This window comes from Pogona vitticeps, chromosome 6, assembly GCF_051106095.1.
Source record: "Pogona vitticeps strain Pit_001003342236 chromosome 6, PviZW2.1, whole genome shotgun sequence".
Classification (NCBI taxonomy): domain Eukaryota; kingdom Metazoa; phylum Chordata; class Lepidosauria; order Squamata; family Agamidae; genus Pogona; species Pogona vitticeps.
The window spans coordinates 103950052-103961267 of NC_135788.1; the positions used below are offsets into that span (position 1 = coordinate 103950052).

Below are 11216 nucleotides of genomic sequence, written 5' to 3' on the forward strand. Positions count from 1 at the left end.
TAATAATAATAATAATAATAATAATAATAATAATAATAATAATAATAATAATAATAATAATAATAATAATAATAATAAGTAAGTTCAAATATCCCTCACTCACAAACCATTTTCTGTGTCTTAGGAAAGCATTTCAAAAGATAAAAGATGTATGCATAATAGAGAAGACTATGCGGCCCTATGGGGCCCAGCGATCAGAGGAACTGTAGTCTAGGCTATGAGCCTTCCTGTACTGAAAACTTGGGGAAGCTACTGTTTAAGATTTTGTCCACCCTCAAGGCATTATTATTGGGGACTTATGTCAGGGCCTTTTGGATGACTGTTCCAAAGCTATAGATGAGGCCAGCCTCGTACATGAGAGGAGCCTGGTCTCTCTTCCTTGTCATCCTTCTTTTGGCAGACAAAATTTTTAATCAATGTTCTTTTCAATGCTTTTAGAATCAGTTTTATTTTAATATAATTCTAATAGTGTTGAACATTGTAGGCTAAATGTAATTGTAAGGCACAACTAAAGATGATCTTTTTAATCAATGGGATTTGCATTAATATTGATGCTACAAGTGCCATAAATTCAATTGGTGTTTTAGAATTGAGCATGATAAATAGATATTGTCTAATATTTAAGTGTTGTACTTGCTGTCCACTGTAGGTTTTGTGAGTTGCCTTCAGTTCCAGTATAGGAAGAAAGGCAGGAAATAAATAAGTAAGCATCCTTAAATACAGTGGACCCTTGACTTACAGACGGCTTGACTTACAGACTTTTTGAGTTACAGACTTCTCTGGCCACAAAATTTAGGTTTGACTTGCAGACTGAGATTTGACTTACAGACCAGAAAAAAAACAAAATGGAACAAAAATGGCCTGTTACGGGATTAATCGGTTTTCAATGCACTGTAGGTCAATGGAGACTTGACTTACAGACTTTTTGACTTGAGAACCGCCTTCCAATACGGATTAAGTTCTCAAGTCAAGACCCCACTGTAATGCACGTTAAACATCCCTCGTATTTGTTTATTTGTTTGCTTATTGCATTTATACCCCACCCATTTAGTTGATTGATTACTCTGGGCAGCTTCCAACATGTATAATAAAAATAACGATGTTAAAACATCAATAATCAAATTATTCAAGATGGAAAGAATAAGAAGAAATAAATCAAATAGTAACTGGAGGGAAGGCCTGCCTAAACAACCAGTTTTTCAATTGGCTTTTTAAATGCCCAGCGAGGGGGCAGCAGAGATCCCAGGATGAAGATTTTTCCAGAGGCGAGGAGCAACCGCCGAGAAGGCCTGGTTTCTTGTTTTTTCCTTCCGGACCTCCTTTGGCGTCAGGCTCCTCAGCCTTACCTCCTGACTAGATTGGGTGATATGGGTAAATTTTGATGGGAGCAGGAGTTCTGCCAAGTATCGAGGCCCTAAACTGTCTAGGGCTTTATATGTAAGCATTGAAACTTTGAAGTCAATGCTTATTATTCTTTAACTAATTCTATGTTTTCTATTTCTAGAAAAATGAGATGTTGACCAATGGGAGATGGAAAACCAAACTGAACTAACAGAGTTTCTACTCTTGGGACTCTCCAGAGATCCACATTTGCAATTGTTTTTATTCCCTATCTTTCTAGTAATTTTTTTAGTCACCATCTTAGGAAACACAGCTATCATGCTTGTGACCAAGATGGACGCTAGCCTTCACTCCCCCATGTTCTTTTTTCTTGGTCACCTGGCTTTTGTTGACATCTGCTATTCCTCTGTTACTGTTCCCAAGATGCTGGAAAACCTCATAATGCAGCAGAACACTATTTCCCGTGGAGGATGTATTGTGCAGATCTTCTTCTTTTTCCAGATTGCATGTACTGAGGTGTTCATCCTGTCAGCAATGGCTTATGACCGCTATGTTGCTATCTGTGATCCATTACATTATATCACAATTATGAATGCAGAGCTTTGCAGACAAATGGTAGGTGGAGCTTGGACAATGGGTTCTTTGTATGCTGTCATGAATGTACTGCCATTATTAAATCTGCAATACTGCAGGAACAATACACTTAACCACTACAGCTGTGAGCTGCCTTCACTCTTGGTCTTGTCCTGTACCCAGACCTTCAATAATTATATTGTTCTTCTTATCTCTGTATTGATATTTGGCTTTGGTTCATTTCTCCTCACCCTCATCTCTTACATTCACATAACTGCCACCATCCTGAAGATTCGTTCTGTAGAAGGCAGGCATAAAGCCTTCTCTACCTGTAGTTCCCACTTCATTGTGGTTGGCTTGTTTTATGTTTCAGCTTTCTTCCGGTATATGAAACCCAGTTCAGAATCACTCCCTGATTTGGATAAACTGGTCTCTATTCAGTATGGCATCTTAACACCTATGTTAAACCCCATTATATACAGTTTGAAAAACAAAGAAATCAAGACAGCTTTGTCCAAAATATTTGTAAAGTGGGCTTATACTGAAAATACCAGGAGCAATTTGGTACCCAAGTAAATGGCACAGCAAACTTCCATGTCTGAAACATTAGTGTTTTTTGCTGGCTTTTACTGCATTAATCAGAATTTTCAGACCAATATCTGCATGTATATTAAACACACACACACACACACACAATTTCATTTTGTAAGCATATTTTGTCCTAAAGTGTACATTTTTGCATATGTGAGATATATGTTGATGATGTTTTGAGTTACAACATTCAGACAAACATAAACTATAACACTTAGATTTCACAGTCAAATTTATATTGGATATGTTCAATACTATCAAGACTGGTTAATTGGTCAACAGTTCATGTTTGAATGATGCATACTGTCTCCCTAGAATCATTAATATATTGATGGATACATAGATTGATAGATACATGGAGAAGAACTGAAGTCAGTTACCTGCACCTCTGTTGAGGATAATGTTTGAAACTGTAAAATTTATACAATAAATTCAGATTCTTCGTATTTTGAATGTTAAATAAAGATGTAGAGGATAGTTTCTCTTGATTTCCTCTCAACTAGTTTTCTTAAATAAAATGTACGTTGGACTTCTTAGGTGTCTAAAAACAATATGTTGTCAATGTAAGATGGTATAAAGAGACAGGACAATAAATGTTTATTTAAAATTTATTAATAAAAACTCAGATTTTTATATTTATCCCTTTCATGTATTGGGGGATACTCATTTCTACTGAGTGCTTATGTTGGTATAGGTTGCACAACTTAGCATATAACAACAAATGCCTGCACTGACTTCTTAACTTATACCCTGTTTCTCCAAAAATAAGACCCAACCTGAAAATAAGCCCTAGTATGATTTTTCAGGATGCTCCTAATATAAGCCCTACCCCAAAAATAAGCCCCAGTTAAGTGTAACTTTTGTCCTTCCAGTGCTCACTGAAAGGACAGATCCTGAAGCTGAGGTTCTGATATTTTGGCCATCTCATGAGAAGACTCCCTGGAAAAGACCTGATGTTGGGAAAGTGTGAGGGCAAGAGGAGAAGGGGACGACAGAGGATGAGATGGTTGGACGGTGTCATCGAAGCAACCAACATGAATTTGACCAAACTCTGGGAGGCAGTGGAAGACAGGAGGGCCTGGCATGCTCTGGTCCATGGGGTCATGAAGAGTTGGACATGACTTAACTACTAAACAACTAGAAACCCCGCCCTCCATCATTGTGCAGCATTGTGCAGCAACCAGAAGAAGGTGGCATGATTGTTTTTGAATAAATGTATATTGTTGTACATGGAAAAAAATAAGACATCCCCTTAAAATAAGCCCTAATGCATTTTTGGAGCAAAAATTAATATAAGACCCTGTCTTATTTTCGGGTAACGTGGTAGTAATTTGTTATGATGATGTACAGCTGAGATGTTAAGTTGGCAGATGTAACTAATGGGATTTTGCCCGCAAAATATTGTAAGAAGCCCAGAATGTATTATTATTCTTGTGATTTTCCAGGATGTAAACAAAGCTATCAGTCTGGGATGTTGAGTTATTGGTACGAAAATGTATTAAATATTAATGTTGTATAGTTAAATGTAAAATGGCTGATTTTACCTGAGTCACTGTACTGATTGTATTCAGGTGTGGGTATCAAAGATTAAGACTTAATGTTGTACAGTTGTGTACATGATGAAACTTTATGTAACAGAAAACGAAGTAATGTATTTTCTGTTTGGTTACAGAACTGTACATAAGTCATGTGTAAAATAAACATCTTTATATGCTGTAAGTCTGATCACTTTTTCCTATGCTGTGTGTTGCTTTATGTCATGTTATGCTGCTCGAGGAATGTCTATTCTCTATATATATGTGTAAATAGACTACATTGTTGGTTTTACTCTCTCAGTGTCATAATGGCATGAGTATCTCTGCTAACCAGTATCTCCTTACTCTGCTGATGTTATGAGAATACACGCTAGAATCAAAATTCTCAACATGGATGCCCCTGAAAGCCTCAGATCACCCTTGAATTGGTAAAGGTAAAGGTAAAGGTTCCCCTTGACAATTTTTGTCCAGTCGTGTTTGACTCTAGGGGGCGGTGCTCATCCCCATTTCCAAGCCATAGAGCCAGCGTTTTGTCCGAAGACAATCTCCCGCAGTCACATGGCCAGTGCGACTTAAGACACGGAACGCCGTTACCTTCCCACTGAGGTGGTCCCTATTTATGTACTTGCATTTGCATGCTTTTGAACCGCTAGGTTGGCGGGAGCTGGGACAAAGCAACAGGAGCTCACTCCGTCGCATGGATTCGATCTTACGACTGCTTGGTCTTCTGACCCTGCAGCACAGGCTTCTGCGGTTTAGCCCACAGCGCCACCACGTCCCTCCCTTGAATTGACCTCCCCACAAAATATAAACACATTTCCTCTCATGTGAAGCAGTAGGTGTGGTAGACTTCCCACAGGAGCCATCTCACTATGTCCAAAGCATTCATATTTATGGAATGTCCACAAGATGTATGCTTGTTCTGTCCCATACAGAGAATGAAGGCAAACCTGGCACTTCAGAACCCCACAGAGAAAGAGGCACTGCCCAGCTCCATAGGCTCTGGAACTCTGGGGAGTGAGGAGCCAAGTTTGTGGATAAGACATAGTGACTGAATTAGAGGAGGGACCCCGCCCCAATCAATGGGACTGTAGAAAGTTGAAGGCACAAGCTCAGCTTGAAATTCGAAGGTGACTGTAGCTTTCCCTCCCAGGGAAGCACAAGAGCCCAGTCCTGTGGCCAAGTTCTCTTTCTCATTCAAACATGTGCAGACAACATGTCTACTAGTTCCTGTAAGCCTAGAAATTGCAGACCCTGGCTCCTGATTTTTGTTCCTGGACTGTGCCTGACTCGTGGTTTACTCTTGGGGATTCCCTTTTTGGCCAGTGGTAGATATTAACCCCTTTTTGACCTCTGGACTGATATCAGTCTGTGGCTTTGGATCTCCATGCCATTGTTGTCAATACCTGCTCCTGCTGTCTTTTTTTCTCCCCTGATTTAGGGCTAATCTGGCTGTGAGCTACATTTGTCTTTCTCCGCCCAGTACTTTGGATTCAGACTGTTCTGAATCCTTATATGAACAGGACTTGTTTGTTCAAGAAGGTTTCAGACTGAAGCCTCCAGGAGAGTTAACGAAAGGAGAGGAAGATGATATGTCATGACTGAATCACACACTGCACAGATTTCTGATATCAATATCAGAAGGGAAGGTTGAAAATGCAATGAATAGTGTGTCTGTATAGTTAACAAACTGAAATTTGAAAATAATTAAAGAGCTCCTTGAGAAATCATGCTGATGTATCGTTAAAGGAAATTGGCTGTCTCACAGAGAAAGTCACTTGTTTAAGCACAGTGGTGGAAATCCTGTTGTTCAGTTACACAAAAAGCATAACTTATAGAAGTAAATTCCTGTATGTTAAGAAATCCCTGTTGACATTATCTGGCAATAATCAACCCCTCTACTGTTAACAACATGGAATCATGAGTTTACACATTATATACCTATCATTTTAACTGTTTCAATAAAGTTCTTGGCTTTTTTAAACTTGTGTGGCTCTGGCCAACATTCTTGAATGTTTATTACTAAACTCAAAACAATCTCTTTTCAAATATATTGCATTTCTCTGATTTTTTTTTCATATATTCTCAAGTTCTTTCCTTTTTGCCAGTATTTCTTATATACTTTTTATCCTCATTTTCTTTCTAACAACTGTATTTCATCCTCAACCTTTTTAATGTGTTTTTCTTCTTCTCTTTTAAGAATATGTGATGCAGAAATAGAATGTAAATTAATATTTGAAATTGAAAGCCTATGGTTAATTTAGAAATGGAATGCATATCATAACTAAGTAATACTGGGAACTTATGTATCTTTGAAATGTAACAGATAAAAATGAGTATTTAAAGATGTTCATGTTGATTTGCACCCCCTGTTTATGCCATGCCCCCTTGTCCCCTATCCCCACACCTAACCCATAAAATAAAATGAATAAATAAAAAAGAATATATGATGCAATTCCTCTTACAATCACTTTCTTACTGTCTCATATATTACCCTGGCTACATCATTTCTTTTTCTATTTTATCTGTTATTTCTATTTTATCTATTATTTTCCTTTGTTTAAAAATCTTAGTATCTAATCTCTATCTTCTAACTTCTCTACAATAATATTTGATTTTAATATCCATATTTAGTGGATCATATTAATTTAGTGGATCATATTAATCCAACCTCAATTTTAACTATTCTTGAGATCAAATTATTAGATGCAAATATTTAATCTATTCTAGAATAAACCTTATGAACAGAGGAAAAGAATGTGTATGTCTATCAATCTCCTTTCATCCAAATATCTTTCAAAGCAGTCTTCCTTATCATTCTGCTCAGAACCCAATACTATAATTATTTTTTTCAGAGAGAATGCTTACTGAAGATACATGACAAAATATCCCATTTTCTGGAGGACTGTCACTCCACTTCTTTCTTTCAAGCAAAGCTGGTTTTCTTCAACTATTTAAATAAAACCTGCCTTTTCAGTCTATTTCTATAACCTTTCTCTGTAAATATCTCCCTTCCTATATTCATCAATTTATATATATATAAATTGATGAATATAGGAAGGGAGATATTTACAGAGAAAGGTTATAGAAATAGACTGAAAAGGCAGGTTTTTATAACAGATTGATTGTTGCTGGTTTTCTGGTTTTTTAAAAGGCCTTTTATAAGAATCAATAGTTCAGCCTCTACAGCCTGGATTCTTTTGAACTAAAAAAATGGAGGGGGGTCAATCATTCTCTTTCAAGAAAATCTATATTAGTCTTTTCATTTTACACAATCTGCTTTAATGCTGAGGACATTTCCCTGTTTCTGAAAGAGGGAAACAGTTTTATTGTTGAAAAAGCATAACTTGAAAACCCTTTGCCTAAACTTTCCCAGTGAAAGAGCCAACCGTCTGCTACAATTGGGGCAGACCTGGTGCTGATATGAACACCAGTTTCAAAATCAAAATTTGGAGGGGGCTGCCCCAATTTTTAGAATTGCCTTGTAGAATGTTAATTGGCTCTGCCAGCACAAGATCATTTTTGCACTCTTGTGCCACAGTAATTATACACTCAATAAATACTTATTAAATCAATTAGGGAGAAATATGAACAACTGTTGGCTGTGTTGTAGTTTTCCAAATAATACATTCTCAATGCTTTCCCAATGAAAATATAAATGGTTAGTCATGACTCTTTTTTTCCTGCACCTTACTCTTTTTTTCTCTGTACCATAGATTTTACTTTGACTCAGGAGGTCTCAGTTCAAATTTATGCCAAGTCATGGAAACTCAGTGAAGTTAAACCACTCCTTAAAAATCTCACTTAACTTTGAAAGCCCTCTTAGGGTCCTTACAAGTCAGTTCTGAGTAGAAGGGACATAACAACAACAGCAACAACAACATCATTTAATAGTTGCAGAAAATATGTGACAGCTCAGAAATACAAACATTCATAATATACATGCATAATAGAAATCAGCTTGGTGCAAAATAGGACTGGACAGACGTACATATATTTCCATCACCATGTCTCCTCATGTTATTAATTTAAAGGAAGAGCAAAGACTGGCTTTATTCACAAAATTATCCTTTCTAAATATTTTTGCCAAAGCCATTTTGATGTCTTTGTTTTTCAAGCTGTATATGAGAGGATTTAACATGGGAGTTAAGATGCTATACTGGATAGAAACCAATTTGTCCAGATCTCTAAGTGATTCTGAATTAGGCTTCATATACCGGAAAAAGGCTGAAATATAAAACAAGCCAACCACAATGAGGTGAGAGCTGCAGGTAGAGAAAGCTTTATGTCTGCCTTCTGTAGAACGAATCTTCAGGATATTAGAGATAATATAAATGTAAGAGATGAGGGTGAGAAGGAATGAAACAAAGCCAAAAATAAATGCAGTTGAAAGAAGTACAATGTAGTTGGTGAAGGTCTGACTACAAGATAAAACCAAGAGTAAAGGCAATTCACAGCTGTAGTGGTCGATTGTATTGTCTCTGCAAAACTGCAGGTTTGATGCAGGCAAAGCATTCATTAAAGCATAGAATAAACCAGCTGTCCAGGATCCACCAACTAGTTGTCTGCAATTTTCTTTTTTCATGGTTACAATATAATGTAGTGGGTCACAGATAGCAACATAGCGGTCATATGCCATTGCTGAGAGAATGAATACCTCAGTACATGCGATCAGGAAAAAGAAGAAGATCTGTGCTATACACCCTTCCCAGGAAATAGTTTTCTGCTGTGTTATAAGGTTTTCCAGCAACTTGGGGACAGTAACAGAAGAATAGCAGATGTCAACAAAAGCTAGGTGAGCAAGAAAAAAGAACATGGGGCTATGAAGACTGGAGCCAATCTTGGTTGCGAGTATGATGGCTGCATTTCCTAAGATAGTGACTAGAAAAATTACTAGAAACATCAAAAAGAAAAAAACCTGTAGGTGTTGGTTACTGGAAAGTCCCAAGAGCATAAACTCTGCTATGATAGTTTGGTTTTCCATCTTGGGTCGTTTGACAAAGCTAGAACCTGTAAAAATGGGGAGAAGATTAGAGTCAGTTTTTGTGTAGTATATTTGAACAGTGTTTAGCACAGATGCTGGTTAGACAGCTCAGTGGGCTGGGTACAGTGGTGCCTTGCTAGACGATTGCCTCACAGGATGAGGAAATCGCTAGATGATGGGTTTTTGCAAGCGCTATAGTGCTTCGCAAAACAGCTTTCCCTATGGGCAATTTTCACTGGATGATGTTTCGGTCCGTGCTTCGCAAGACTTTTTTTTACTTTTTCGCAATACTTTTGTTTTGACAGCTGATCAGCGCTTCGCTAAATGAGTGTTTTCGGGACCATTTTTCGCTAGACACTGATTTGACAGCTGATCTTTGCTGGACAATGACGATTCTTCCCCATTGGATGCATTAAACGGATTCCAATGCATTCTAATGGGGAGCCATGCTTTGCTAAACGATGTTTTCACAAGACAGCGATTTTGATAGAACGGATTAACATCATTTAGTGAGGTGCCACTGTATCTGGTTGGAGAACCAGAGGTCAGGTGTCTGATTCCTCACTGTGTCTCTCAACAAAAAAGATAGACTGTTGTAGCCATGGGCAAGCTACTTAGTCCTGAAGCAGAGAAAAGAACTATAAATACTTCTGTACCTAGAAAACTCTGGTAAGGATCACTGTAAGTCAGAATTAACTTAATGACAAGCAATTATTTAATTTTTAAGACAGAGGCATTAAGGACATTCACTTGTTTGATTATGTGCTGCCTTTCTTTGAAACCTAGGACTCAAGTCAGGTCAAGACAGACAGAGAGAAAGAAAAAAAGTTACAATGTTAAAACATCATTTGAACATTCTAATCCTAAAACACAACAGGGTCACCAACATTTAAAAGCAGATTGGTTAGAAAAGCGCAATATTCATTTTTCAGAAGCAAGTCAGCTCCCCAAAGCTCTCTTGATTAGAAAAATCATTGCCAGCCAGCCAACAAGAACAAGCACATGGTCTTTCTCATCCCCTTGAAATACACCTTAGACTGGATGGTGAAGAAAAATTTTTCTCCAAAGAGCTCCGAACCCAGAGAGGCTTGAATAGAAGAATACTGGTTCTTCAGAATCTTGTTCCAAAGCGTAAAAAATGTATATCCAGCAAACTTTATAAATATATTCTTTTTACATTGAAACGCTATTTCAGTGGCTGATAGAAATTTGCATGTATGTGCATGATGTTGTAACTCTCTCTCTCTTTCTCTTTCAGAGGGACTCAGTGCCACTTTTTTGAGAGATGCTTACAACCAGGAATACTCCTATAAATGTCTGTAACACTGTATGTACATTTCTACCAATGCACTCAGAAATGTATTTGATAAATGTACAACAGTCTATCTTTTTTGTTGAGAGACACAGTGAGGAATCAGACACCTGACCTCTGGTTCTCCAACCAGATACAGTGGCACCTCACTAAATGATGTTAATCCGTTCTATCAAAATCGCTGTCTTGTGAAAACATCGTTTAGCAAAGCATGGCTCCCCATTAGAATGCATTGGAATCCGTTTAATGCATCCAATGGGGAAGAATCGTCATTGTCCAGCAAAGATCAGCTGTCAAATCAGTGTCTAGCGAAAAATGGTCCCGAAAACACTCATTTAGCGAAGCGCTGATCAGCTGTCAAAACAAAAGTATTGCGAAAAAGTAAAAAAAAGTCTTGCGAAGCACGGACCGAAACATCATCCAGTGAAAATTGCCCATAGGGAAAGCTGTTTTGCGAAGCACTATAGCGCTTGCAAAAACCCATCATCTAGCGATTTCCTCATCCTGTGAGGCAATCGTCTAGCAAGGCACCACTGTACCCAGCCCACTGAGCTGTCTAACCAGCATCTGTGCTAAACACTGTTCAAATATACTACACAAAAACTGACTCTAATCTTCTCCCCATTTTTACAGGTTCTAGCTTTGTCAAACGACCCAAGATGGAAAACCAAACTATCATAGCAGAGTTTATGCTCTTGGGACTTTCCAGTAACCAACAGAAATGTATTTGATAAATGTACATGTTAATGCCCATTGGGTTTTCAGCTACATGAGAACACCTAAACTCATGGTACCAAAACCTGGGGCTGAGTAAATATATGCAGGACATTGAGGAAGCTTAAAAACAAGACTTATGACAAATGTTCTACATTGGGAACAA

General features: G+C 37.8%; 2 protein-coding genes across 2 annotated transcripts; one reads left to right on the plus strand and one right to left on the minus strand.

Annotated features, from left to right (window-relative positions):
- Positions 1-1408: 1408 nt before the first annotated feature.
- LOC110091534 (olfactory receptor 8S1-like) lies at positions 1409-2490 on the plus strand. Its single transcript, XM_078378229.1, has one exon. The coding sequence runs from the start codon at positions 1531-1533 to the stop codon at positions 2488-2490; it is 960 nt and encodes a 319-aa protein (XP_078234355.1). The 5' UTR covers positions 1409-1530.
- A 5412-nt stretch (positions 2491-7902) lies between these two features.
- Positions 7903-10173, minus strand: LOC110091533 (olfactory receptor 8G50-like). The gene has a single exon (XM_020815689.3). It carries the CDS (start codon positions 9022-9024, stop codon positions 8056-8058), a length of 969 nt encoding a protein of 322 aa, XP_020671348.2. The 5' UTR covers positions 9025-10173; the 3' UTR covers positions 7903-8055.
- Positions 10174-11216: the final 1043 nt, after the last annotated feature.

Excerpts from the sequence above, each read along its gene's own strand:
- LOC110091534 (XM_078378229.1), top strand. The coding sequence starts at position 1,531 with ATGGAAAACCAAACTGAACTAACAGAGTTTCTACTCTTGGGACTCTCC.
- LOC110091533 (XM_020815689.3), bottom strand. The coding sequence starts at position 9,024 with ATGGAAAACCAAACTATCATAGCAGAGTTTATGCTCTTGGGACTTTCC.